Here is a 27,845-nt window from a genome sequence, read left to right on the forward strand (position 1 = left end):
GTTTCCTTTCCAGCTACTGACTACCTTAAGTACTGCCCACCCTCGTCTCGTCCTCGTCTCGCTCTCTCGTCTTCTCCTTTTTCCCACCGCAATCACCACCACCACCACTGCATCCATGGTATATAGTAGATCACCTCCCCTTCGACCCATCTCAGCTCTTCAAGACACGATCGTATTGTGTATTCCGCACCGTCCCCCCCTGCATGGCTGTCCGAACGTTGCGTCGGAAGCCCTCACGGTTCAGCCGAAGGTCGTCGGCGACTTCTTGGATTAAGGGGTCTTCGTACGTGGTGTGGATGAATATGTGCTGTTTCGTTTTGGCATGCTGGCGTTAGTTCTATGCACCAGGTTTTTTTCTTTCTTTTTTTCCCTTTTCTCTCCCTTCCGAGAGGATAACGCACCAGTAAGCCAAATGCAACGGCCTGGACATCCAACGCGGCTGTCCACCCATCACGCAGTATGTTCAGACACACATTTCCTTGCGGGTCGATATTCGGGTGGTATATCCGCTGGGTGCATTTTACTCTGGGCGGTTCAAACGGGTAGTCGTGTTCGGGAATGTCAAAATTGAACTTGAACGAGCCACCCTTGTACATCCCCTCGTCCGGTTCGATCACCACACTAAAATGAAACGGATCATCGCCGTTCTTCCACTCGAATTTAATGGGGCGTGCACCCGTGCGGCTCTCCTCCTCCTCCTGTTTCCCGACCCGGAGCAGATCTGTGAAAGGTGAGAAGGACGAAGCTGACAGTTAGCCCATGCCATTGGAAAAGTGTTTCGCATCTTATCACAAGAGGGAAGCGATGCTGGCGGAACGTACCATGTTGAATCCGTGCTTTCGCACCTCCGACCCTATTCTTGGTCTGCCCAGCAGCAGCAGCCTCCGCTTGTTGCTTCTTTTTCTGCAGCACAGAGTCAGCTGATTGCCTGTGTATTCGGCATCTATATTAAAATATAGGAGGCGCCATTAGGCGGAGGGAAGTGGGGGGAGTTGATAACCATTAATTAACAACAACGGAACAAACTTTGACTTACCATAGATAATATCTTCAACATCGTGAAAAAGGAACGCCTCTCGGCTCAATCACCGAAACAAAAAGCGTATATGTGCAAATGTGCAAATATATGCAAGGATACCGGATAATGACAAGTGCCAAGCTTGTTATGCCCAGAATCGCTCTTCTCTCGTCCTTCTGTTCTTGTAATTTTCCCTTCCTACCCTTGCATTCCCGCACAAAGCAGCCTCCCTTTTGTCCTCCTGATAACTTTTACTTTGCGCCGTGAACGTAAAAGAACCAAAAGAAAAAAAAAGGAGAGCCCGAGACGCAAAAAAGGTGTAACCGTCACCAAGTCCGGAAGCTTCCCAGTCCAACTGAGACCCCACACAGAACTAGTACTAGGTCGTGTCTCTTCCTGGCTTGGTCTGGACAGGAGACGAAGAAAAAGCTGTATCCTGTATTCGAAGGCAGCAAGACGGCAGGAAGGTCCGTACCAGGTAAATCGACGTGCAGAGGAGGGGAGGGGGGAGAAGAGGGCGGGGAGAGGGCGAGGCTTTCGATCGGCGGAGAGTCTCCGCAGGCAGGCCGACGGTTTATGGCCCAAGCAAGGAGATCCGAGGGAGATAGAGCGGGACACAAACTACGGGGAAGAGAAGCCAAGTGGAACTGTGCTCGGGGTTGTTTATACTATCGTTGAGATGCGAGGCGGGGGCTGGGGGGGTATGTGTGTGTATGTACAGTACACAGACAGTGGTGATGGTGTGCCGTGATAAGATAGATTTCTTTTGGTACCGTGAAGGGGGCAAAACAAAAAGGGGCCGAAAGGGAGCGGAACGAGGGCTGACGGACGGGTTGACGGACGGGCTTACGGACAAGCAGTCAGAGTGCAGAGCAACGGCGTTGTGCAAAGGTTGGCGGATAGGGAGTGAGACCTGGGAGGAAGAAGAAAAAGACGGGGATGGGATGAGGAATGACGCTGATGCATCGGGCAGGGGAAGAGGAGCCGAGTGCACGTGACACGGCTGGTTGCCCAACGGCCCGAGCTGTGGTTTGGCGGGTGGACTCCATAATATACATACGCAGTGCAAGGCTACAGGCTACAGCCGTCAATAAATGGATTCGAAAAGTAAATGCCTTCAATTCATTCCAATCATATCAGCCAATTAGCTACATCATTTGCAGAAGAGGCGGAGAGCGAAAAAGAAAATAAAAAGCAGTCATCTAGGTAGGATATAGTAAATTTACACAACAAGGGAAAACCAGAAACAGAAAAAGCAGTAACAGCAAGAACAGCAGCAACAAAAACACCAGGGGGCGGGAGCGATCAGAGAAATAAGACAACAAACAGAACATTAGATTCAGAATTCAGAGGCTCTCACGCATATAGAAACACACAAAAGAGAGGCCAGGCAGGAGGAAATAGGACACATCTTGCCATTATTATAGGAAAGGAATCGAGAAAAGCGAAAAGAACAACAAGCAATGGGAAAAGAAAAACAAAATCGGGACATATTCGTAAAAAAGAAAAAGAAAACCTTTCCAACAGTTGGCCAAGCGGCAGCTGCCAGTTTCTTGTCATTTCCTTTCTTCTCTTTTCAATTTTCGATTTTCGATCTTCGATCTTCATGCTCTCTTCTCCCCCATCCTTGTTTTATATTATTCCGGGTTTCGTTGCCGTCGTCCGCAACAAAAAGGTCACCCGAAAGAGAAAAGGAAAAAGGGAAGCAAAAGATTTTTGCACCACCAAACAAAATATATAGAAAATCCAACAGAGCCAAATGGACTGACTATCTTCTCGCGAAGCAGCACATAATTCCCGTCCGGCCAAGGAACCAGCATGCGCCGGTGAAGCGGATGAGGGAGAGCGCTGCGGTCGCCCACAGGAGAGCCTGGAAGAAATGCGTGGTTCGGCTGGTTGCTCGGGACTGGATTGTGGGAAGAACACGTTAGCAGAGTTTTTTTTTTTTTTTCCAAAGGGCGAAAGAAAAAAATGAGGAAGGGGGAAAAAAAGGAAAGGAAGGCCTACAGTGAATCCAAACTTGTTCACATCCTCGCTAGTAATGGCCACGGCAAGAATGCCATTCGAGAACAGCCACAGCGTCACCAACCGCGTGCGGAAACTCTTATACGAATCATCCAGCGACTTCCCCTCCTTCACCTTTGGCTCCACGTACGGCGTCAGCGCCCGCTTCACGGTGCTTTCAAACTGGCTGTCGATATCCGCCTGCGGCTTGTCGATCTCCTCGATCACAGCAGCTTTGCCGTCGTCTTCCTTTTGCGTTTGGGCAGAGGGCAGAGCGTCGGCTTTGTCCGCACCCTTTGTGCCCCACGACACATCGTGCCAGTTGCTGAAGGCGTAGACCATCAGGATGTTGATGTACGAGGACATGATCAGGAGGTAGGCCGGGAAGGAGGTGAACATGTGCCAGGGGTCGAGGTACATGAAGGAGGCGACGAAATAGAGGCCGAAGGTGGCGGCGAGGGCGATGATGATGATTCCTGGTCCTTCGGAACTGAAGAAGGATTTGAGGAATTCGCCGATACCTTTGTCTGTTACGAAGGCGAGTGTGCCACCGCTGAAGGCGCGGACGACGAGGTACATGGATAAGACGATGATGTACAATTGGATAATGCCGAATACGACGAAGGAGGTGATGTACGAGTGTTTAGATCTGAGGGGCGTTATCAGTATCATCTAACGCATATATGGGAGCTCAACGCTGGGAATCTCGCCGGGGAGAAGGGCAATGAAAATAATAATGCCACGAATTGGATATTTCTGAGCCTCCCCCTTAGTTGACTACGAGATTATGCAAACTCACCCTTTAGGCCGGTTACCCAAAGCCAAAATAAACTGCAAGAGCAGGAAGGCCAGATACAAGTACTTCAGAACGGTGTTGACAATCGGAGTCGCGGTATTGCCGAATGGGAATGCCCTCTGCGTGCTGCCAGATTCTGGAGCGGGAGGGCTTCCGACGAGGTCCATGATGACGGAAGTTGTGAGCCAGTATGAAGCTAGAACATGTTAGTGTTGGGAGACAATAGACGCAAGAAGAAGGTTGAAGTTGAACGAAGGATGTCATTGTTCGGAGGAACAAAGACATATTGTTGAACAACACATACCAAGCGCAAACCAAGCCATGATAACGGTGCACGTATTGTAGATCATCTGAATATGGAAAAAGAACATTCGCAGAAGGTTATGACCGCTCTTATACATTCGGCCAAAATGCATCAATGAGTAGATACTAGCTGCGAACGAGCCGTTGAGCCACCGACGACGCTGGCCGATGAATTCGGGGGCTCCCTCGGGCACGTCAGTCTCGCCCTTGGACGACTTGACGTAGGACAGATGCCATTTGGACCCGGCCTTGGCCACGAGTTCGAAACACAGAATCCGATCCTCGGCCAAGAACATGTTCTTCTTGAAAATATTCATGCCCTCGATACCCTTGGGACCGAGTTGTTTGGAGAGTGTATGGTCACCGTGGAAGTACTGTTCGAGAGGTCTGCCCATGATTGCACGGAAGCGGTAGGCAGAGAAGGCACCGGGCAACACGCTGACGTAGCCGAAGGAGGATTCCAGAGGTTTGTCCAGGATGTTACTGATTTTGTATTCGAAGTTTTGCGCTGCAACAAGAGGGTTGATGAGGTTTTTCCAGCCTTTGCCCAACATAGCGTGGATTTCGCCGCAGGAGCCGCCCAGATCTTTGTCGTTATAGAAGGCTTCCCACAGTGCCAGGAGGGATTTATGACCCGGCTTCGTACCCGCGTCGAGCAAGATGCAGATTTCCGGGTTGAGGATTCGGCCAAAGGCATTGAACAGCCATCTGTGAGAGTTGATTTTCTTACTGTTCTTTTGTTTCAAGCAGAACATCATCTGCACAGGGGGAAGCGTCGATGGGCCATCATCGTGCGGTCGGATCAGTTGCTGATTTGCGGTGACTGAGAGTTGGGTTGTATATTCAAACTAGATGGGAAGTTAGTACAGTGTAGCATTAGTGGAAGGCGCAAAAAAATTGGGCTACGGGTATCATATATGTACTGACAATGTGGGCGATGGTTTCCTTTCCATCGACATCTTTTTTCATCACGCCATCCTGGTAGATTCCAATTGTGGCCAGCACGTCGAGGGTGTCTTTGTCGCAAGGGTCGATTCCATCGAAGACCAGACAGACAACGATTTTCTGCCAAGCAGGTCCACCTTTGTTCCAGAATTCGGACTTCTTGAGGTTCACAATGTCACGGATATTTTGCATTACGCCGTGCAGGGTGCGCGAAGTAAGCATTTTGTCTTCATTGTAATAGGTAATAGCGATCAGCAGTTCGGTATGACGGTTATACATCGCCGGGCGCAGATTGTACCCGTTGTGCAGAGTGAACTCGTTGGGATCACAGGTAGCGGCGGTGTCTAAGATGGCAGCAGCAAATCAGCAAGGAAATGACCATAAACCAAAGCAGAGGGGAGTAAAAGAGAATGAATAAAGAATAAAAAAGAAAAAGAAATTAAGGACAAAAACCTACATCGCATATGAGTGAATTCCTCACTACCACCTTCGAGATCATTGCGGTATTTAGCCTGCACGGCATTCTGAATAGCACTGGGAACGGGATAATCGACACTGAGAACGGAGCCTTGGACCAGTTTGACTTTCCTGGTGGCATAACGGCGCAGATTGCCGGGCGCCTGTCGCTGACGCCAGGCCTCCGTGGAGGAGGTCTCACTGCGGGTATAGGGGGACGGAACCCGACCGGGAACACCAAAGCCAGCGGCGGGATTTTCCATGTGGCCGCCGTAGTGATCTTGAGCTTGGGGATGGTCGGTTACGTAGGATTCTGTCAGGCTGTATCTGGAGGGGGGTCGGACAGGAGAGCCACCGCGGTGGTGGTGTTGGGGGTCATCAAAGGGGCCGCTGAATGGGCCTTGGTTTTGGTGGAGGAGCGATTGGGAGGCATCGTGTTCGGCGGGAAGATTATATTGCTGGAGCGATTTAAGGGGTAAGTTAGCAAGGGGTGTTCCTGTGTTGAGAGGATATCATCCTGAAACCACTGGTACCGTGGCCCGCGACCAGGGGGAACCAGTGCTGAATACATAGCCAAAGCATATATCGATGTATATATATATATATACACACAACAGACACACACACAGACACACACGCTCTCTTATATATGTATATAAATGTATACCTATATCTATATCTATATCATATGCATATACATAGGAAAGAGTGGTTGCTCACGCTGCCAGATGGGAGGTCATGGAGTCGATGGCCATCGCCGTACCCCCCTGGAGAGTTCGAGCCTGGATAGGCCATGATGAGGGAGCTGTGGCCGCCGTCAAAACGAGAGGCCGGGTTGATGAAGCGGATAGAAGGATAGAGGGGAGAATGAATGGATGGATCGAGGTCGAGAGGAGGAAGAGAGGCAGAGAAAAGAGAAGAGAGACGAGCGAGAACAGAGCAGCAGAAGAAGAAGAGAAAACAACGCAGAAGTTCTTTTTTAGGGGCAGCGAAGCCACAGGGAGCTAAGGGAGCAGCGGACACAAAGCAGGGCAACGGATAAAAACAAACCACAGACGAGCGCTTGATATTCCCAGGCTTGCTGGACAAGACCAACAGGCGAGAATAAGCAGCGAAATAGAAATAGAAATAGAAAAGAAAAAATAGAAAAAAAAAAAGTAAGATACAGGCCCGAAAAGGCGATGATGATTTCTCTCGGGGGCAAACAGGTGGATGAACGTACGATATGGTACGGTATGGTATGTTATGGTATGTTATGGTATGGCCGGACTGTACAGAGTACAGGAGCCGTGCCCAGCAACTAGCGTGAAATTTACCGTAACTTTCTTTGTTCAGCCGCGTTTGGTGAGGGTGGAATACACATTGTTACCATACAGAAGGTAGATATATATGTATTGATCACAGAGGAGAATGACATGAACATCCGATTAATCGCTATCATTCAACATGCGCACATATCTGGGATATGGTTATATACTCGCCGTTTGGATCTCCAACCAGGTGAGCCAGCTTACGTTGCTTCCATCGAGCATAGACCGACAGTTCACAACTCTACTCAATGGTACTCTCCGCCCTAGGCCCAGCTCAGCTCAGGGTGGATATGCTCCCCCTTCCTCCTCGCTCAATCAGCCTTTCCTCTGTCTCCTCTAGCCGGAAGGAAAGGGCCACATGGCGGCGATTCTGCCATTTACTCAGTTTAATTTCACCTTCTTCTCTTGTCTCGCCCCTTTGAACGTTGCCGCGAGGACTTTGTCCACAGTTGGACTGCATACAGACAGACAGACATACGCACAATACATACTTACTTGCCCCATACTTAGAGGCAGCGAATCATTCATACTGCGCGCGGCACCGTCACATCACGACACATATGTATATGTATATGTATATGCATATGCATATGGATGGATGTATCTGAAGGAAGGAAAACGGGCGTGGAGGACATCATAATGTGATGACCTCTGCAGCGACTTGCTGTATTCATGCATGCATCCTGCGAGGCTGTTCGTCTGTTAGTCGCCTCCATTTGCAGCGACAAGATCACTTCTCAGCAGTCAAGTCAAGATGCTCGCTGCGATACCTATTGTCTGTGATATTATCACATGAGTTTGAGAGCAGTCAAAAAAAAAAAAAAAAAAAAAAAAACAAACACAAAAAAAAATATCATTCCCGAGAATGTCCCCACATATCTGAAACCCGCCAGAGATCAAAGTTGTACCAGAATTTCGTTGCCCCAAAAAAAGTCTATTCCTAACCGAAAGACGGGAAGTCAAGAGATCCTGGTCCAATTTGTCTGGTTGCGATCCTCGAAACTTTTGTTCAACACGGTTTTACTACGTAACTAACTTTCCCGTTATTCAAGGCCAAAAGGGGGAGGCAAAACGAAGCCTGATTTTTGGAATTTTGGACTTTTGGTTTTTGTGACTGGCTGGGAATAAATAAATAAAGCTCATATGAAGATGAATTAATTGTCTTGCCATCCACCAACATTTATGCGTGTCGATTGTTCAGGTGAGAGCCGTGAGCAATGCCTGCTAAATAAATGCCCCCCCCACCTTGCATGATTCTTATCAGTTGTTCGATTTGTCAATCACTGTTCAGGGGTGCTTTTTGGGAACTGTGCATGGGTTGGTTGCATGTGTTCCATACTCCGCTGTGGGTGAATTGAATGTTGCAATTTGGAGCGATGGACATGGTTACAGGATCTGATAGTTAACCATCTCTCTCGACCGATGATGGGGATCATGTCCCAAAGAAAAGAAGAGGAGGAGGCGACTTGGATAGGTAGACCTAGTGGAAGGGCATCTCAAAAGCATTTTTGCATGGACATCTCTCTCTCTCTATCTCTCTCTTGTCACCAGGACACCAACCACAAGACACGAGACACCAACAGCCAACACCTAACAACCAACAACCAACAGCCAGCACCATCCATCGACCATGACCATCCCCCACTGCATCTAAATATAGTTGCTGTGGTGGCTCCCCCTGACTCCGACTGCATGAACCACCCAGGCTCCCAGCCAGCGAGAGCGGGGCCGTCTGCGGGCATCCTGGGTATACACAGTGTAAGGCATTGCGAGTCGACTCGGGCTGAGAAACGATATTACAATACCGTACTGTAATGACTGTACTGCCTGTACTGCCCCATGCAGAAAATTCCTCTCTCAAAATAACACGGCTGGGATGATATTTCAAGCGCAGATCTAAACATGATTCGATGCTCTCTGGCCGCCCGGTTCTTGCTTATTCTTCGTGTGCGAGAGTTGACTAACTAACTAGCTCCTAACTAGCTAAATGGCTTACGATTTCTGATAAACTACCGCTTAACGCCTGTCTCAGCTGGCTGTGTCGCGGGTGCTGGGATGGATGTGGCTGGTGGCTGTGATGGCTCTGTGGAGGCGCAAGTAGGCGTCGGCATCAGAGAAATCTTTGGTGATTTTTAACTACTTGATGACAGCTCTGACTGATATGACGGATGGTTGAAGGAAAGATGTAGCACTCTCATTATCGGGCTCAAGCGTCCTGAGGTAGGTGGAAGCGGAGTTTGTCCCTGATCGAATGATGTAGAAAGAAACCCTCAATATTTTTAGCATATCGTATACATTTTCTTCTGCCCTTGCTGCCGGTTTCGGCCTTCGATAAGCGGTGGCTGTCCGCTGCTTTTTTGGGGACACTCGTCTTCGGACCACCACAATTGGATGATGCTACGGTAACTTTGTAAATACTCTTTTCCCCAGTTCAGCCCTCAAGCAGAAGAGGGGTGGCAGAGGAGCAGGAAGCGAGGCCATGACCTGCTGCGTACCTGATCACAGCGGACACTGGCATCACAAGGCGCTGTAGGGCTGAAGGAGGAAGTGGATGATAGGACCGGACAAGGTTCGAAGGTTTGCCAAGTGAAACTAAAGCAGGGGGGAAATTGCAATTGAGGTGAGAAAAGAATGCATTCTACTCCATGGTTTATCTTCCAATATGATCCTTTGTCCTGCCCAAATGCCCGCTATGTCAATCATCATACACGTAGGTGCTATGAGAATCCATCCATGCACACTGATGACTGGGAGCGGGGGAGATCTCCCTCCTCCATTTCCCAAGGAAGAGGCTGCAGAGGCCAAGTTCTGGTCTAATGCTCAGACCCCAAAGAAAAACAAGCGGCTTGGGTGCAGTGCAACTCTACGCCGCTGGCATCATTGACGATTCCTCCGCCAGCTTCTCGGGACCCGCCAACTTGCAGCAGAGTTGATGTCAAATGCACAACCCTCCGCAGCCAAGTACCGCAGCATATAGCATCATAGTAGGTGTCGCGGCAGCGAGTTTGGCGACCACATACCCGCCCACTCAGAAGAGTTTGAGAAACAGACGTGGTGGACTCCTGCCTCCTGCAGTTCCCACCTGGATCATCGCCATGGCATTGACATCCTTGCTTGTCATCTTCGCTTTGGTCGTTCTCACGATCCGGCCTCAAAGCTCAATTTACTTCGCTTCGCTGGACGGAGCGTTTGCCGCTGAAGTACTGGCGGGGGATAAGGTCGGTTGATTGGCGAAACAGGCGCTCATTGTCTAGCGGGTCATGACGTCTTGTAGGCCCTGACGACGCATGCTCTGCCCAGTGGCATTTCAAGAGGGAGGGGTTGAGAGAGTCGTTGGCTACGCCATGGTCCCATTTTAGCTGAGCTAGGTGAGGTCGTGGAGCCAGTGATGCATTCAACTCGGGACGGAGCGCCATGTAAGCGGGGGGAGTGGGCGGCATTAACTACCTAGCATGCCGGTCGTGAGTAGATGGCATTGCTGTTCGGACAATTGTAATAATGATTGCAAACAGACAATATCATCGGGATTGGGTCGCTGAGTCAGCAAAGACATCTGATGCCCCACATCAACAAACGGATTGAGTAACATAACAGTAGAGCGCAAATTACTCAATTGACTTGTATATGATGCTCCAAACTAGATTAGCATCTTGGAGCGAATTACTCCCAAACAGAAGAGAAAGAGAATAACATTTCCCCTCCCATCCTTCCATATCCCCCCTCATTCTCACAATGCAACCGTCCCAAACACCCCCAGAATCCCATAACTTTCAAATCACCTCGGCTCTCCGCTATGACCCAGATCTCCCCAGAAACCCTCATATACCAGACACCTATCCGGGCCCCCAAACCTCCCCCTATTACCTCCTCAGCTATCACTATGACCGCCTCCTTGCCGCTGCAGTCGACTTCAAATGGTCGGCCGCAATTACACTCCTCCAACAACAGCCTCGAGAAACAGCCATTGCGCAACTCGCCCAGAAAGTCAATGAACATACCCAATCTAATCCAGCACATCCCTGGCGTATACGCGTCCTCCTCAATGCCGTCGGCATCATCACCGTCGAAGCTGTTCCAATCTTACCCAACCCCTCCTCAGCACCAAGTATATTCGTCCTGCCGGAAAAGCCAGATTTCTCTCGCCTCCTTCCCCGCAACGCGGCTGGGGTATATTCCGGAACCGCCTCCACTGAAAGGATAGAAACGTGGACGCTACGATTGGACACCGAACCGACCAGCCCCTCACTCTTCACGCGCCACAAAACGACGGTACGAGATCAGTACACGGCATCCCGCGAGCGCGCGGGAATCACGGCGTCGCCGCATGATAAGACGGAGGTGTTGTTGTATAACCCCGCCGGCGAGGTGATGGAGGGCAGCATCACCACTGTATATTTCCGACGCCGGCGAAGACAGGGTCCTGGCCCGGCTGCGGCATCAGGATCTACGTCTACACCTGGGGAGACGGGTGATGGTGATTGTAACTCAGTAGATGACCCCGGTTATTATTGGGTAACACCGCCACTGTCCAGCGGCGGGAATGCGGGGACGTCGAGGCGCTATGCACTTACAGCGCAGATGTGTGTGGAGGAGGTTGTGAGGGTTGAAGAGCTGCAGGAATTGGAAGGGGAGAATGACCGGGTGTGGCTTAGTAATGGGGTTAGGGGGTTCATGCCGGCCGTTTTAAAGCTCAATAAGTAGTTTAGGGCCGTGTGGTTGCCGGTGCGGGGGCAGACAGCTCCTTCTATATTACTTATCTAGGTTATGGATTTTTCTCGTTAGAATTGGAGTGGGAAGACTGCGGGAACTACGAGATACTACTGCAAATAGGACGTGAAGGCAGTAGTGGAAACTAGTCTGGGGAGATGCAGTATAGGAACCGTTGACATCTCCATCCACGCCCACATCCATTGGGTGTTGCGACATCGATGGATCGAAGAGGGTATCGGGCGGGTGTCCAAAAGGTCATAGATTGTTTGGTAACAAGCCGGCAGGTCGTTTTTAGGTATTGTTTAGTGGTGATTGTTGAGATAGATGGATGGATGGATGGATGATGTATGCTACTGAAAATTTCTAATATCTCTTCATCCGTTCTTTTACTCTTCAGGTTAGGGAGGGAGATTCTGTCTACTAGTAATGCATACACCCCACACATGTCGTAGATACCCCGAACCATACCTGGTTCTGTTGCGCAATGTTATATACCAACGGAAACATCTAATCTCTGCCTTGAACTAGCAAACGAGGACAGCCAGCAGATTGAGCAGTTTTGTGTAATGAACATTGACATGATAATAAACTGAAATCTCATGATATTTTTTTATTTTATTTTTTTTTAATTTTAATTTATTTCCTTTCTGATATGACCGTATATATACAGATTGCAACATATCACACAGCAAACATCCAACAACCAACAAAGAGGAGATTGAACCAGATTAAAAGCAAAAAGCTGGAGAAGAAGGAAGCAAAGGAAGGGGCAAACGGAAAACAAGCAAGAGCCACCCCATCTCCTATGTTATTGGAGAATGAAAGAAGAACGAGCTCCATATCCAGTTCTGTTCTGTCAAGATAGAGATACCACGAACACATAGAGAGGATTAGAGTAGAGGGAAAAGCTTTTCAATTCGGATTTCATAGTTATATATACAATGTACATGCACATGCAAGATGCGGGAGTACCCCGTTTATCCACGCCTCCGATTCGATTCGCGCTACGGTTGGAATTGGAATTGGAATTGGAATTTAAGGTAGAGGGTGGATTAGGCTTAAGCAGAGATTCCGTTTGTTGTTATTATTTCCTTTATCCTATCTTGTCTTCCCCTCCCCAGCCTTCTTTTGTATTTTGTTGGCGTGGTTGTCACCGTCGACTTCTAATTCAGAAGGCCTTGGGCACGCTCAGTTTCGAGGCGGGCGTAGAGGCGGTCACGGGCCCGGACGCGGGGGAGGTGGTAGCCTTGTTTTTAGGCACGAGTCAGATACATTGTCCATCACACGAGGAAAATGCGGGCACATATTGGTACTTACCGTACCAGAATAGGTAGCCGAAAGTGGTTCCGAGGCCTATATTGGACGGAGGGATTAGCCGATGTTTTTTGATGAGGGTGGTGATTTGAGGGGGTAGGTGAATGTATTTCGGTGAGAATTGATATCGGGGTAGGAATGGCGATCGTATATATATAGTATCCATTTAGAGAATCCCACTCCCGCTCCGGGGAACGCGTGGAAAACTTCCTGCTCCGGAAAAGTGATCAAATCGAGAATCAAAACCTACCGAACGCAGTGCTGAGATCCAGCACAAGGCCCCGACGGAGCATCTATATATATGCCAATTAGCATAACAGTCCAGTTGAGAGCGAGGAGAGCCAGATTGTTCCGGCAAATGCGAATTGAATTGGAAATTTGCGAGGAAACTTACACCCGTGATGGGCTGGATGGCGGACATTGCTCCGCAATTGGGTGGGATGAAAGGGTAGAGTGCGAGTGAGGCCCTAGCAGGCTAATGAGTATTGCAGTTGGAGTGCGATAGACAGGGAGCTGATATAGCTGTGGCAGTTTGCTGCAAAGGCGTTTGTGGATCGAAGGCGACACCAGAGTGGACTGATGTTGGAATGTTGGAGATGCGGCGGATCAACACGGCGCCGATAATCACGTGGGGTGTTTATTATTAATACAGCTAGCCTGACATTTTAGAATATCTCTACAGATAGGATATTTTCATTTCATAGAAGAGTTTTGATGTCTCTGGGCAATTTAATATATATATGGCACAGATTCCTATACCAGCTGATAGCTAAACTAACTCTGGGCCATCATCTGGGCACTCTGGGCACCAGTATACCTGGTGGATTGTTGCTCTGTAAATGGTGAAAGGCATATATATATATATATTCCTGGCTCACCAACATCATCATTAACACCCGTCCATCAAACGAGCATCAGAATAGAATTTGTTTGATCATCTGGAGGAGACCCCCTTGCTCATGGTGTACCTTCTTCACACGTACCTCTTAGTTATCATACTCGGTCCCCTTAGATTAGCTGCAAAGGACGGTGGGCCTTGAGATATGCTGTAGTGACACCACGAGCGATGAGGTGATTTTCCAATATCAACCTGCAAGTGCAAGAGTTACTGCACCTGAGCATTCTCTGGAATCATGAAGACAGATACCCACCAGGTTCTTGGGGTTTAAACATTGATGTAGGGCGACTTACATGTCAGAGAAAAGAGAGGCTAATCGTTTTTGTTTTGCCCTGGCTACTTTGTTTCTATTACATTCAGACAATGCGGCGCTCAACTTAGTATTTACTATCTATCGGGGGACAATGCGGAATAACTAGTGGTGATCTTTAGCTCTTGATCAGGTGGGAGGATCTTCTATAGGGATTTGCATATCAGATGAGTAGATAAAAAAGCAACTAGGCGCCTGAAAGACTGTAACGCTTTATTCCATTCTTCAGTACGGGAGGTTCCTGGGTATGCGCTGCCAAAGCCTGCCGGTGAGCCATCGAGCCGTCGTCCTCTTCTGGTTTTCAATGAGAGTGAGTCGGAGTGACTACCTTGACAACCCCAACCTGCGCTGTTATAATCACGTGACATACTCTACCAGCTCCTATAATTTATTGTTCCACAGAATACGGCCAGCTGCAATCAAGAACAACGCGAGCCCATCATGTAGTGTACTACCGCGTGAAGGAACAGCACCTCTGATGTCAAGAAATATTTGATTTGATCTCTCTTCCGACGCTCTCTCCGCACCGCACCGTCCAGCTTCAAACGCCCCCGACCTCATCTTGTCGCCAACTGCACCCTCCAATATGAGTATCCCTCCTCCTCCAACCGCTTCGGCCTCCTCGCCCACAAAACGACCCTCCTCCCCCTTAGATGCAGAATCCACAGACCATCTTGCTACAAAACGACAACGTCGTGGATACCGCCACCACCACCGGCTCCAGACACGCATGAGACCAGATCTCCTGCCCGATTCCGCTTTCACGGATCCGAGCACTGTTGATACCTTGCTCAAACTGTCCATTGGCATCCTCCTGCGGGACTGCGGCTTTACCCATGCCGACCCCGTTGCACTGGATAGCTTTAGAAGTGCAGTTGAGGAGTGTATGTATTTTTTGTATTTGATATTTTGCATTTATACGCAGCTTGTAAATAGGTAGAGTACGATATATTGACGTAAGGACCCAGACATCCTCCACATTCTCTCCTACACCCGCCAGTCCATGTCCTCCTGCCGTCGCATGCAACCTATCCCTCCCGATTTCGAACACGCCCTCCGCAATACAAATATCCATCTCGACGCGCTGCACGAATACCTAATACCCTCGCTTCGACAGCAACACCAACAAATACCCTCCCTCCCCTCCCCACCCCCCTCTTCCCCCACTGCAGCCGTAGACCTCCCCTTCCTCGGCCCAGAACTCAGCGGCACTGCGCACCGCCAGCTGAATGTGCATATCCCCAAACACTTCCCCAATTTCCCCGGCAGGCATACTTACCGGGCGACGCCGGTGTTTACGGCCAGAGAGACGGACCCGAGGAAGATTCGAGAGAAGGCTACGGAGGAAGGCCGCTTAGGGGAGGAGGCGTTGAGGAAGTTGGCAAGGGCCGGAAGGGAGGGATTGGTCGTTCGAGATGGCGCGGATGCGAATGGGGATGGCCATGGCGAGGGCGAGGGCGAGGGCGGGGGCGGAAAGAGATTGTGGGGGCGTCGGCTGGAGAATATGGAGAGTATGTTTGAAAAGACTGTTAGGGGGGTTGTGGGCGTTGGCGGCGGGGGAAGGGCAGCGGGTGATGCAGGTTTAGCGTTGCCATCATCGTTGAAGATTCCTGACAATGGGAAGCTCGAGCTGAGTCCGATTGTGAATTGTGACAAAGTCTATTGGCGGAAGCAGACTAGGGCGGATGTGCGCAAGACGGATCAGCGCATGGTCCATAGTAATAACGATAAAGGGGCCAGAGGGACGTTAGTTCAGCAAAGGGTTTAAGTGGACTTCATTTTTTTGTTTCGGTGCGGCTGCTTTCATCCACGGATTGTTTTGTCGATTGTTCATATGCGATGCACGGTGTTCCAGTTGGGATTGGCTTTGGCTTTTAGGAGCGGACATAGCAGATATTTAGGAGATCTTGCATGCCCTAATGGCGTCGTCGAGTATATCATATCACATTTATTCGTAATCTCTTCCTTGCTGCAGTAATTTTAGGGCCTTCATTTCTTTCCCTCGCCTGCTTCCTTTTTCTTCCCCTTCCCTATCCTCTCCCACGTCGTAGTCTCAACCGTAAGCCCACCCGCACACCTGCCACAAAACAGAAATCAGTCCAATCCTGATAGATATACTATACGAGTGTATGGGACGTATGTATCATTTGCACCTCCGAAACAATCGAACCACACTCTCGCACTCAATCACACTGCCAGCCGCTCCCTGTGGCGGGCCCTTTTCCGGCGGATTACACGAGTATTGCACCATCTCCATCAGAGCGCATTGGGAGAGATTCACCGCAGGTGGTTTTCGGGCGGTTTCTTGGAAGTTCTTTGTGGTTGTCTGGACGGCAGTGGGGAGGGCGGAGGTGGGGAAGGGCTGGGTTAGGGAGGACATTGCGGAATGAATTGGCGGGATAGATCGAGAGGGTTGTTTGGGATGAGGTATCCGATTGGAGAGTAAGATGCGTTGTTGAAAGGCGAAATAGTTAGTTAGTTGAAGTTGTTGTAAGAGTTGTTGGTTGGAGGTGATAAGAATAAAGAATACTAGCAATTTGCGGAGTTCGGAGAAACCTCCACGAGGAGTTGACGCTTTGCCATCTTTACATAAACCAAAATATTCAACATTCTTCTCTGAATAACTCCCAACCACACCGAGTGTATAGCACTACACACATCAGGGGCATTGCTCGCGCGTGCATCACATGGAACAATGGAATGCGAGTGAGCTGGTTGCTTGGTGGAGGGGTGCCGAAGCATGAACGACGATGAGTGTCAGTATGAATGTGGACGCTGGCGGTGATCAAATCCGAGCTCATGCGGAGCGGTTGCTGAGCGAGGTGAAGGAAGAGAATTTGGCGGAGGTAACTATCCGACAGCGATATATATATATATATATATATGTTATGATATAACATGCTGATTGATATACCACAGTTCCTCCACACGCTGCACCACCTCCATTCCCCTCCACCGACGTCTCCCCAATATGCACCTCTGGGTATAAAGCCCCTCGACGACATACTCCGCATCTCCCACCCCTTATCACATACATCCACCACATACACACCCCGCCAGCCCGTTCTCGAAATCACCTCCCCGTCCTCCGCAGACGGCAAGACCCATCTGCTCTACTACATCACCGCCGTCGCTGTCCTACCAGATACATACCGCAATGTCGCTCTTCCCGGCCGTAATAGCGCCATCGTATATCTCGATACCGATTTCCGGTTCGATGCCGTAAGACTGCGTGAGGTTGCGAAGGGGATTGTGCTGGAGAGGGCGGCGGAGCAGGGGGTATCGTTGCCTGTGACTGGAAGCCATTACGAAGGTGGGAATGGAGATGGAGATGGAGATGACGATATTGATCAATTGCTGCACACCGCTCTTTCCCACGTTCATATATTTCGCCCGCAATCCTCTACGTCTCTCTTGGCTACGATACAGAGTATAGAACACTATCTGCTTCGTGGCACGGGCACGGTTAAGGGGGAAGGGGAGGGGATACATAAACATGCCTCGCATTCCCGTCCACTCCATTCCATCCTGCTCGATAGTGCCAGCGCATTTTACTGGCAGGATAGACGGGAGATGGAAGTTCTTAACATTCCTGGCGTGCGCGAGGAGAGGGCGCGGTGGGCCCAGGTCCAGAATCAGAACCAGGACCACAATGATACGGAGACAAGTACGGCCACCGTCCAATCTCCGCTCCCACACCAAATCATCCACGCCCTCCGCTCCCTACAGCATACTTTCTCCTGTCCGCTCGTTTTCACCACGTGGGGGTTACTGCGGGCTAAGCCGCGCACATCCTACAGCACCTCTCATGTGCTCCCTGCATCAACAACTTGCACCCCGCTGTACACATCCCAGCGGCCTTCCATTCGGCCACACCTACCCAGACCGTGGGCCTCGTTCCCTACGTGTAGAGTTATTGTGCAGCGGGATGTAGTACACCCGTTTGCGCCCTTTTTGACTCTGGAGGAAGCTAAGCGGGAGGCGCGGGAGAGGCAGAGAGTTGTGAAAAAAGGGAGAGTTGTAGGGTGGGTGGATGGGCATGGATTGGGTAGGGAGAGGGATGGGGAGAGAGATGGGGAGAGGGAGGCGATGGTAGAGAGACTGTTTGGTTTTTCGCTCACGGGCGGAGGAGGAATTAGATGGATTGATGAAGACGAAGATGGGAATGGGGATATGGAGGGGTAGAACGCGCTTTTATTAAATCGAATAACTTGTATATACACCACGAACCATAATATATGACTATGAAGCTCACTCTAGAAATAGAAAATACCTACGTACAGCACATTTCACCCCGCCACACCTATCCCTCCTTCTCTTTCCCGTCCATAAACAACTCCCCGATTCTCTCCACAGTCGTATTCCCCCCCGAAAACACAACCCCAACATCCCACCCCTCCTTGCCCTGCCTCGCACACTCCTCCACCACCATGCGCCGAAACCCCTCATCGTAAAGACAAACCGCCAACCCCACCACCGCCGACGGCTCAACCACAACCTTCACCCTCTCCAACACAAGCCGCATCGCATCCCGAATCTGCCCCTCGCCCACCGCATACACGCCCCGCACCTTCTCCCTGTCCGAAACAACCCCCCACCCCACCTCCCCAACCGGCGTGCGCAGCCCGTCCGCGATCGTCAGCGTCTTCACGCTCGTGATCCGCGCCCCCGCTGCCAGCCCGCGCCGGCAGTCGTCGCCGCCCTGGAACGACGGCTCCGCCCCGAACACAAGCGTCTTCGGCGTCCGCTCAGCGTAGTACGTCGCCACGCCGGCTGTGAGCCCCGCGCCGCCAAGCGGCGTGATCACCGCGTCCAGAACGCCGGGCCTGCCGTTCCTCGCGCCCTCGTTTGTCGTCGTGTCACTCCTACCGCCATGCACGCTCAGCCCCGCGCCGCCGTTCTCTACCAGCTCCCGCACCTGCTTCTCGAGCTCTAGGGCTACCGTGCCCTGGCCCAGGACTACGTCGGGGTGGTCATAGGGCGGGATGAGAATGGCGCCCGTCTCGGCGATGACGGTGGCGACGACGGCTTCGCGCTCATGGCTGGTGGAGCCAGAGAAGATCACCTTTGCGCCGTGGGCGCGGGTGCCCTCGATCTTGGACGGGGTGGAGATGGAGGGCATGACGATGTAGGCGGGGACGGAGAGGGTGGATGCGGCGAGGGCGAGCGCCTGCGCGTGGTTTCCTGTTTGTGGATTGGGGGAGCTTGGTTAGTTTCTGGTTGTGCTGAAGAGGTGTGTGTAGTATGCATGTTGAAGGAAACGCCCTGCGATTTCTCAATTGCGGAGTAGAAATCCAAACGATGTATATAGGACAAAAGTAAAGTACCAGAACTATGCGTAACCACCCCGCGCCGCCTCACCTCCTCCTCCCCCAAAACCTGCACAGCCCGCAGTAGCGCATGGAACGCCCCGCGCGCCTTAAAGGCGCCTATCCGCTGCAGATTCTCGCATTTGAAGAAGAAATTTATTTTCGGCTGCGCGGGCGGCTGGCCCTCGAACGGCGTGCCAGCGAGCGCTTCGGGTGACTGTGGTGTGGATGCGATGCGGTTGAGGGTCTTACTGGTTAGGATTGGGGTTTCGTGGATGTCGGGCTTTATCCGGGCATGGGCGGCAATGACGTTAGAGGTGGTAAGGGGGAGCCAGTGGCTTGGATCGGTCATGGTTGACTTGGTGATTTGTATTTTCAACAGTTTTCTGGTGTTGGAGTGAGGTAATTGGGTTAGAATTGAGGGGAGGGTAAGGTTAACAGATAGATATACACAAATCTCTCAAGAATGATGAATACGAGGAGGGCGTAAATTTTTACAACATGGACATCAATCACTGGCTCAAGTGATATACTAACTGACTACAATACTATACGCCCCGCGAATTATGGGCCATCTAACAGTCGAGGGTTTGCACTTGTAGGCCTCCCACCATCAGCACAGTCAGAGTAAACAAAGACACGAGTGATCTAAGGGAAACATACATCGAGCATGATAAGAATGGAATACAGAGAGTGGCAAATAGAAACGCGAGAAGGTCGCGAATAACCAGACATATGAAGCGTAGTGGGAAGATTAGAATGTTATTGATTTTAAAGCGGAAAAGGAAAAGGAAAAAGAAAAAAGACGAATTGGCGGATGCGTGAAGCAATCTTGTGAGGTCTCAGTCTTGTTTACCCCAAGTATCAAAACACATTTGAAATGCAATCCAGAAGACATGACAGAAATACACCATAGTTTTTTATCGTTGCCCAGATAAACAAAAGACACACATCTATCCATAAGATTTTTTACAACACACCCTTTCGTTTGTTTATTTCTGGTTCTCCGGGCGGAGGGAACTGTAAAATAGATTAGCGACTGTCAAGCGTGAGAATAAAGTACGAAAACAAAAGCACTAACCGGACGGCCTTTCCAGCTCGCCAGATCTCCAAATCCCGAATCTCCTGCATCTCGTTCTCGTACTTCTCCCGATAGTCCGGTTGCGAGTTATACTCCAGGCTGCGTTTTGTCTCCCGCCCATCTTTGACGCTGTCATACAGCTCGTTGAACACGGGCTTCAGGGTGTCCTTGAACTTGCTGCTCCAGTCAATGGCACCGCGGCGTGCCGTCGTCGAACACGCTGCATACATCCAGTCCATGCCATTGGCGCCGATGAGCGGGTACAAGCTCTGCGTCGCCTCTTCAACGGTCTCGTTGAAAGCCTCGCTGGGGCTGTGGCCACGCTCGCGCAGGACCTCGTACTGGGCGAGGAACATGCCGTGGATACCGCCCATGAGGCACCCACGCTCGCCGTAGAGATCTGAGTAGACTTCCTTTTCGAAGGTAGTCTTGTACAGATAGCCGCTGCCGACGGCAACGCCAAGGGCTATTGCCTTCTCCTCGGCTTTGCCGGTGACGTCTTGGAAGACGGCGATGGAAGAGTTAATGCCACGGCCCTCGCGGAAGAGTGAACGGACAGTGCGGCCTGAGCCCTTGGGGGCGACAAGGATGACGTCCACGTCTTTGGGGACATCGACCTTGGTGAGGTCCTTGAAGACGGGGGAGAAGCCGTGGGAGAAGTAGAGGGTCTGGATGATCGGTTAGAATGGGGTCCAAAGAGAAACAGTGCAACAGAGAAATAAAAGAGTAATAAATAGTTGAGCCAATAGATATGTTTGTATACCTTTCCCTTAGTGATCAGGGGCTTGATGGTGGGCCACGTCTCGCTCTGGGCGGCATCGCTGAGGAGGTTCATGACGATAGTGCCGCGTTTGATGGCATCAGTGACATCGAACAAGTTTTTGCCCGGCACCCAGCCGTCAGCGACAGCCTCCTTCCACGAAGCACCGTCCTTTCGCACGCCGACGATCACGTTGAGGCCATTGTCTCGCAGGTTGAGGCCCTGGCCGTGGCCCTGGGAGCCGTAGCCAATGAGGGCTAGGGTGTCATTTTTGAAGTATTCCTGGATACTGGTTAGAAAGGTAACCAACCGCCTCTAGGAGTACTTCAGCTACCGGTAGTTGGGACGTACAAGGAGTTTTTCGCGGGGCCAATCCGCACGTTCTAGTAAGATGCCATCAGCATGAATCGTACATACAGAGTTGTTACAGCCGTTACAGCCCGCTATAGATCTTTCCACGCGCAATTGACAGGAGAATGGAAAACACACCGTAGACAGTCTCCTTGGTGCCAGCAAAGTCAATGGTCTTGACTCCCCGGGTCTGTTGGGCCGAGGGAGCAGTCCAGAGAGCAGATCTGACAGCAGCAGCGGCAGCGGGACGGGAGGAGGAGGAGACAGCAGCGGAGACAAACGAACGGCGAGAGATGCTGGAGGCAGAGGATAGGGATCGGGTGGCAGGGCCACGGAGAGCCTTAGCAACGGGTCTGGCGGACATTTCGGGCGGGAGAGAGTTGTGAAGCAATTGAGACAATGGAGACAATCGAGGCAATCGAGGAGAGAACGGGAGAGGAGAGGGTTGAAACGGCAGAAGTGGGAGAAATGGGATTGGATTGAAGGATTCCGGATGGTTTCTCTGTCTCCTTTTTGTTTTGCAGCTGGCGAAAGAGAAAAAAAAAACAAAAGCTGAGGTTTGACTCGGAGTCAAGAAGCTTCCGAATCGGGGAATTCTGGTATTCTGCCGACCATATTTGCCGCATTGGGCTCACCGCCTGGGCAGCTTCCCCCGATGTCGGCGATGACACATGCTGGTTAGTCAGCAGATTTTTGTTGGAGTTTTAGTGATCCAAAGTTGACTTTTCTGTGGAACGCCTTATCTATAACGACATATCTGTTACTCACAAGTTAGCTACTCGTTATTGATGGCGGCGGCGGTGAGAATAATAACAACATTTCCTCCGCTGACGTGATTTGATTTCTGCGAATATGTAGACCGCGTACGAGGTGGCGGGTGGGGGGGATCAAGCCATGCCATTGTTCATTCCTCTCAGTCCTCAGCAGTTGAAGGCGGCCGTGGGCTGCATGGACAAACTTAGTCCAGGATTGCCTCTGCCTGTGACTTCAAGTTTCTCAAAGTACGTGGAGATAAGGAGGAAAAAAGAAACATGGATTGTGAGTCTTCATAGGCTGGGCTTAGTACGTACATCGTACTCCGTGTAACATCGGGGGAGAGGCAGACGATCTGATCTACAGGTGCTGCATATGTGCAGTGACATATTTTATAGAGTAACCTACTAGTATGTAGTACGGAGTACTACATAGTGACACTGATTCTTCAGACAGCCTGAATCCTGACGGATGCTGCCGCCACTGCCGCCACTACCGCTCTCCTCAGCGAAGGCCTGTCCGCAGCGGGCAAAAGGTCTGGCTCGTCCGGTTGGATATCAGCATTCGCTTTAGCCCCCAAGCCATTGTGATCTCGCCCGGGGATCCTGCAGGAAGCCGGGGGTCAAAGGCCCTTCAATTTTGAGTCGGTGGAGTGCGTGCTGCGCAGCATATGCAGTCCAGATACTCCGTACAGATTGTTTTTGTTGATGATTATTGAGTTTCGCGTAGAATAATCGTTCAAGTTAGCCTCTTACAAACGAATGGTTTTGTCTAAGGTTCAACTTACCCATTTAACCATTTCCCATTACCCATCCCCAGGCCCCTCGCCTCCCCCGGCGCTGGGTCAGTTCGCCAAAGCCAAAGCCTGTTAGAGTTCGCTGGCGCTGGCCTGGCTGTCCCCCCGCTGCACACCGAGTCTCAGCGCTTCCAGGCTCGTTAGATCTTTGATGTTGATTCTTCTAAGTTCTGCTGATCTTTGATGTCGTCAGTGGGGAAAGCAAACCACAAAGCATCCGCCCGCGAGGATATTTTCTTTGCTGGCTCGACCGTACCGATTTGTTCATGAGTCCTTGAGAGTTGCTGCTCCCAATCCCACCACAATGGACACGCTAACCAAGGCCCCTTTCGTCCCAGCATTAGCACCGGGGGGAAATGAAGAGAAGCAGAAGGAAAAAGTGTGAGAGACTGAATAAAATCCGACAGGTCCAAATCCGTGGGACCTGTGTTGCGTGGTCTTCGCAATAGCCAGAACGGATTATTATTTTTTTTTTTCGCAGGGCTACAACCGCCGCCGCAGCAGGGGGAAACTGTTGATAATAAATAAATAGCCTGGTCGGTGCTATTTTACGTATTTTATTATTTTACCTATCCATCTCTTCATCCCGTAGGCCTGGTTGTGGTTTTATCTCTCTGTCTTGCCCGCTTCTCAGGGCTGCTTCTTCGCAGGCTCCATCCTCGTCGTCGTGCAGCTCGCTATCCTCGCTCGATTATACACAACATAATCCTCCTACTCATCCATCCATCCGGGAATATAAATACCGTCAACCACCGCCCCAAGATATTGCTCCTTATGATATAGCGACACCTACCTGGGCGACTCACCAACCATGACTACGAGTTGACGCCCTGCCGTCCCGGACACAAAAACAGAGAGAGAGAGAGTCAGAGAACGAACATAACCCCAGTAATACTATTCATTACTCCCCCGCATCACCACGCAAGAAGACTCTGCAGCATGTTTCCAGCCAATCTTCTGTCCCAGAGTCTCCCCAATGTACCCTGCCGAAAAGCGCTGTTGATCCTTGACCTCCAGAACGACTTCGTCAAGCCTGATGGAGCCCTGTTTGTGCGCAATGTGCCCGAATTCCTCGATACAGTCGCTGCGCTAGCCCAGCGCTTCCGTGAGACTGGTGAGGTTGTCTGGGTGCAGACTCAGTTCGAGCACCGCCGCCCTATCTTCAGCCCCGAGAGTGGCGGGGAGGTGATCGTCGTCGACAAGCTGCTTGCTTCGGGGAATAATAATAATGATGATAATGATAATGATAATGATAATGATAATACTACCAGCAAGAGCGCCAATGACAAGGACAAGGGCGCGAACATTCGCAGCCATCTGAGCAGTCACAGTGCGCGTCACCGCAGCGAGAATACAGGCAATACGAATTCCAGCTCCAATGGTGGGGCTAAGGATGGAAGCGGGCGGCCCAACTCCTCCCAGCGAAGACAGAAGCGTATCAGTGGTGGAGAATCGCGCCGAGAACAATTCTCTGTCTACTCAGATGATCCCGAGGCGTTTTTGTCCGTATTGCCTAAGGGTGATGGGCCGCGGCGCTGCTGCCTGCAGAAGACTGTCGGTTGCCAGTTCCCCGCGCCTATCCTCTCAGCCATCGACCACGAAAGAGATACCATTCTCGTGAAGTCTGACTACTCGGCATTCCAATCAGAAAGCTTGCTGCTCTCCTTCCGCACCCAGTTTGTCAGAGAACTCTACATCTGCGGCTCGTTGTCGAACGTTTCTGTCTACGCTACTGCCTTGGATGCTGTTTCCCATGGCCTGGACGTTATCCTAGTCGAAGACTGTCTTGGATTCCGCAGCTTTGCCCGCCACGAAGAAGCTATGAGACGCATGGCGGATATGATGGGCGCAAACGGCATTACAAGCAAGGAGCTGGCGGAGGAACAGGACTGGGAGGAAGCCGCTGTCCCCAGCTCGGAGTGGCCTGAGCAATCGGCTGCCTCCACTCCCGTTGGAATCGAGGATGATATGGGTGTTCTCGCTGTCAAATCGCCGCCTAAACAACCCTCCCCGCAAAAATCAGATGATGCGCCTCTTGATGTTGAGGATCAGGAGCCTGAAGGCGACGAGCTCGCCGATGATTTGCTGGGACCATCTCTACGTAGTGCCGCACCGCAACCACGGGAAGCGCCACTGACGTCTGCTTCCGCTACCGCCACCACTCCCTCTAGTGACCTCAAGGGTAAATCTAATCGCGCGCGGATGAGGAAACCTCGACGCACAGTTTCACGAGATGACACAAGCCAAGCCGAGAGGACACAATCCCAGAGACAATCGGTGGACATGCAGCAACCGTGTGGCGCGACCAGTGGAACCCGCCGTTCTAGGAAGAGCAAACACAATCAAACCGACCTCGGCCCTGATGATAGTATTGGGGAGGGCGACTCCCGAATTATCTACGATCTAGCTCTACCTCCCAAGTCTTTCCAGCTGCTACGCGAGGAGGTCAACTGGCAAAAGATGTATCATTTGTCAGGACAAGTCCCACGGTTAGTTGCCGTCCAGGGCGCAGTTCAGCCAGACAATTCCGTACCTATCTACCGTCACCCAGCAGACGAGTCCCCGCCGCTCTTCCCTTTCTCCAAAATCGTGAATAACGTGCGCCATGTCGTTGAGAAACATATTGGCCACCCCCTAAACCATGTTCTAATCCAGCTGTATCGGGATGGTCAGGATAGGATATCTGAGCATTCCGACAAAACATTGGATATTGTCCGGGGTTCATATATCTGCAACGTCAGCTTTGGTGCGCAGAGGACAATGACCTTACGAACTAAATCATTAGCTGCGAAAGCTGCTGCGTCAACTGGGGATACATCGGATGCGGCAGATGGCGGCGATGAAGAAACTCCCAAAGAAAGCTCGACGGGACGCCAAACTCAGAGAATCCCACTGCCACATAATTCTCTGTTCATTCTCGGTGAGAAAACAAACATGCGCTGGCTGCACGCCATCCGTGCCGATAAACGACCAGAGTCGGAAAAGTCACCTGAAGAGCTCGCTTATGGCGGTCAGCGCATCTCCCTTACGTTTCGCCACATCGGTACCTTCATCCATCCAGAATCAGACACCATCTGGGGCCAGGGCGCCATATCCAAGACTAAACAAACAGCGGGCCAGGTCATCCACGGCGACTGCACCGAAACAACACAGATGATCAGAGCCTTTGGTCAAGAAAACCAACAATCCGACTTCAACTGGGAGGCCAATTATGGCCAAGGCTTCAACGTAGTCAACTTCGTCACAACCTCCGCTGGCAAATTGAGACTGAGCGGCGACGATGTCGCAGATCTCCGTGTCCAGATCTGCTTTGCGGAGTATGGCGTGCGGTATGACATAGTCGCCATCGATGACTTCCCCGCTGCGCTGAAGGGCACGCTCTCCCTCCCGCACAAGAGTGGGAATCTAGAGCCTCGCCCCGTGTACATGGACGTGGACGGTTCCACATGCTTCACGGGCGACGATTGCATACTCCTGCACGTCGCGAAGCAGAAGGGACTCATTGATCATGAGCGATCATCGCAGCTACAGTCACAACCGCAAGCACAATCCAAAGGTCCAAGTTCAATCCCGCATCAGCGGCGGCAGCAGCGAGCACAACCACAACAACCGACCCTCGCGTCCACACTGCACGAGACAGACGATCTCCTCCGCTCCTGGCGCCGGTTCCAGAAACTAAAGACCCCGCACGGCGTACTACAGAAGATGGATGTGTTCGAGGCCATGCTGCGTCGCAAGCCGTATCTCGCTGGCCAGCTCTTTGGCATCGAGGACTGTGCGCTGTGGCCCGTCGTGCGCGATATCATTCGCGAGGTCGGCCATCTGGACGAGATGCGCTTTCCATCCTTGATAGTCTATTATAATAAGGTTGGGAAGAGGGGATGTGTGCGGACGGCGTTGGAGGAGTTGGAGGGTGCGGCGGAGGCGCGGGGGTAAACTGGGGGGTGAAGTTGAAGTTGGGATTGGATTTGAGGGTTCGAATGAGAGATCTTTTTTGAGAGTCAAGTGGATTTTCTTCTATTATGAGTTGTCTGGAGTTTTTATCTTACTTTATCTTCTGATGATTTTTTTTTGAATCTCCGTTGAGTGTTCTTTCATATCTCAACACATGTGTCAAATCATGTTGAGATTTCCGAGTTGGGCTTCTAAAAGAATTTGCATTTTTTATTTATTTATTTATTTATTTGTTTATTTATTTTATTTTGTTCTTCTTTTCTTTTTCTCTATTTTCTACTTTGGCATTCCTCCGGCGCACAGGAAATTGGAACCATAGCTAGTCATTTGCATCTACTAATTCCATCCATATCGAAATGATTGAAATGATTATCCTTTATTTTCCGCGTGCCATCCCGCTCTCATTCCGACCCAGTGCTTTTTACCAGCCACTCCACAAGTAATAGTATCTATGTGGTCATCAATGTGAGCTATTGGCCCGACATATATTTGCTTTAGGAACCATGCGTTGAGCCACATATTCGTGGATGCAGAAGTTAATTAAATCGAACATACGGCCTCTGGATTTGGAGTCCTATTATTATCTAACAATATTCGGACATGACTATATACATAGTTATATGTGAGTCAAAAGACTGCATTGAGTGTTCGTACATGTGTCCACGCGACCGAACTGAGAATCAGGACGAAGTATTTACCAAGTTGCTGTCCGTTTGTATGCACTGTCAGCAGTAAATAAATTGGTCCGACCCGGGCAGTTAGGGTATATATATATAT

At 50.8% G+C, this 27,845-nt stretch overlaps 13 protein-coding genes across 13 annotated transcripts; 6 read left to right on the forward strand and 7 right to left on the reverse strand.

The window, feature by feature from the left end:
* Positions 1-151: 151 nt before the first annotated feature.
* On the reverse strand, positions 152-1,057 carry HCBG_08582 (NEDD8-conjugating enzyme UBC12; the record flags this gene model as incomplete). The annotated part of the gene is made up of 4 exons (XM_045435631.1): positions 152-307; positions 402-721; positions 822-903; positions 1,037-1,057. The coding sequence occupies 4 exons, from the start codon at positions 1,055-1,057 to the stop codon at positions 152-154; spliced, it is 579 nt and encodes a 192-aa protein (XP_045283731.1).
* Positions 1,058-2,786: 1,729 nt separating this feature from the next.
* On the reverse strand, positions 2,787-6,317 carry HCBG_08583 (chitin synthase; the record flags this gene model as incomplete). Its single annotated transcript, XM_045435632.1, has 7 exons — positions 2,787-2,924; positions 3,026-3,671; positions 3,822-4,014; positions 4,123-4,969; positions 5,049-5,410; positions 5,524-5,980; positions 6,243-6,317. The coding sequence occupies 7 exons, from the start codon at positions 6,315-6,317 to the stop codon at positions 2,787-2,789; spliced, it is 2,718 nt and encodes a 905-aa protein (XP_045283732.1).
* A 1,949-nt stretch (positions 6,318-8,266) lies between these two features.
* HCBG_08584 (uncharacterized protein) lies at positions 8,267-8,968 on the forward strand (the record flags this gene model as incomplete). The annotated part of the gene is made up of 2 exons (XM_045435633.1): positions 8,267-8,590; positions 8,816-8,968. The coding sequence occupies 2 exons, from the start codon at positions 8,267-8,269 to the stop codon at positions 8,966-8,968; spliced, it is 477 nt and encodes a 158-aa protein (XP_045283733.1).
* A 1,022-nt stretch (positions 8,969-9,990) lies between these two features.
* Positions 9,991-10,385, reverse strand: HCBG_08585 (uncharacterized protein; the record flags this gene model as incomplete). Its single annotated transcript, XM_045435634.1, has 2 exons — positions 9,991-10,275; positions 10,347-10,385. 2 exons carry the CDS (start codon positions 10,383-10,385, stop codon positions 9,991-9,993), a joined length of 324 nt encoding a protein of 107 aa, XP_045283734.1.
* A 179-nt stretch (positions 10,386-10,564) lies between these two features.
* On the forward strand, positions 10,565-11,533 carry HCBG_08586 (uncharacterized protein; the record flags this gene model as incomplete). The annotated part of the gene is made up of 1 exon (XM_045435635.1): positions 10,565-11,533. The coding sequence occupies one exon, from the start codon at positions 10,565-10,567 to the stop codon at positions 11,531-11,533; it is 969 nt and encodes a 322-aa protein (XP_045283735.1).
* A 636-nt stretch (positions 11,534-12,169) lies between these two features.
* On the reverse strand, positions 12,170-13,395 carry HCBG_08587 (cytochrome c oxidase subunit VIIa; the record flags this gene model as incomplete). The annotated part of the gene is made up of 4 exons (XM_045435636.1): positions 12,170-12,788; positions 12,860-12,895; positions 13,107-13,149; positions 13,251-13,395. 4 exons carry the CDS (start codon positions 13,275-13,277, stop codon positions 12,706-12,708), a joined length of 189 nt encoding a protein of 62 aa, XP_045283736.1.
* A 1,255-nt stretch (positions 13,396-14,650) lies between these two features.
* Positions 14,651-15,832, forward strand: HCBG_08588 (bromodomain associated protein; the record flags this gene model as incomplete). The annotated part of the gene is made up of 2 exons (XM_045435637.1): positions 14,651-14,948; positions 15,033-15,832. The coding sequence occupies 2 exons, from the start codon at positions 14,651-14,653 to the stop codon at positions 15,830-15,832; spliced, it is 1,098 nt and encodes a 365-aa protein (XP_045283737.1).
* A 262-nt stretch (positions 15,833-16,094) lies between these two features.
* On the reverse strand, positions 16,095-16,444 carry HCBG_08589 (uncharacterized protein; the record flags this gene model as incomplete). The annotated part of the gene is made up of 2 exons (XM_045435638.1): positions 16,095-16,141; positions 16,240-16,444. 2 exons carry the CDS (start codon positions 16,442-16,444, stop codon positions 16,095-16,097), a joined length of 252 nt encoding a protein of 83 aa, XP_045283738.1.
* Positions 16,445-16,814: 370 nt separating this feature from the next.
* On the forward strand, positions 16,815-18,249 carry HCBG_08590 (uncharacterized protein; the record flags this gene model as incomplete). The annotated part of the gene is made up of 2 exons (XM_045435639.1): positions 16,815-16,910; positions 16,984-18,249. 2 exons carry the CDS (start codon positions 16,815-16,817, stop codon positions 18,247-18,249), a joined length of 1,362 nt encoding a protein of 453 aa, XP_045283739.1.
* A 118-nt stretch (positions 18,250-18,367) lies between these two features.
* HCBG_08591 (serine racemase) lies at positions 18,368-19,725 on the reverse strand (the record flags this gene model as incomplete). Its single annotated transcript, XM_045435640.1, has 2 exons — positions 18,368-19,248; positions 19,392-19,725. The coding sequence occupies 2 exons, from the start codon at positions 19,723-19,725 to the stop codon at positions 18,368-18,370; spliced, it is 1,215 nt and encodes a 404-aa protein (XP_045283740.1).
* A 151-nt stretch (positions 19,726-19,876) lies between these two features.
* HCBG_08592 (ketol-acid reductoisomerase) lies at positions 19,877-22,010 on the reverse strand (the record flags this gene model as incomplete). The annotated part of the gene is made up of 5 exons (XM_045435641.1): positions 19,877-20,393; positions 20,455-21,122; positions 21,218-21,496; positions 21,566-21,597; positions 21,704-22,010. 5 exons carry the CDS (start codon positions 21,927-21,929, stop codon positions 20,366-20,368), a joined length of 1,233 nt encoding a protein of 410 aa, XP_045283741.1.
* Positions 22,011-22,459: 449 nt separating this feature from the next.
* Positions 22,460-23,258, forward strand: HCBG_08593 (uncharacterized protein; the record flags this gene model as incomplete). Its single annotated transcript, XM_045435642.1, has 3 exons — positions 22,460-22,566; positions 22,754-22,939; positions 23,138-23,258. 3 exons carry the CDS (start codon positions 22,460-22,462, stop codon positions 23,256-23,258), a joined length of 414 nt encoding a protein of 137 aa, XP_045283742.1.
* A 795-nt stretch (positions 23,259-24,053) lies between these two features.
* On the forward strand, positions 24,054-27,050 carry HCBG_08594 (isochorismatase family; the record flags this gene model as incomplete). The annotated part of the gene is made up of 1 exon (XM_045435643.1): positions 24,054-27,050. One exon carries the CDS (start codon positions 24,054-24,056, stop codon positions 27,048-27,050), a length of 2,997 nt encoding a protein of 998 aa, XP_045283743.1.
* Positions 27,051-27,845: the final 795 nt, after the last annotated feature.

This window comes from Histoplasma capsulatum, assembly GCF_000150115.1.
Source record: "Histoplasma capsulatum G186AR genomic scaffold supercont2.16, whole genome shotgun sequence".
Lineage (NCBI taxonomy): Eukaryota > Fungi > Ascomycota > Eurotiomycetes > Onygenales > Ajellomycetaceae > Histoplasma > Histoplasma capsulatum.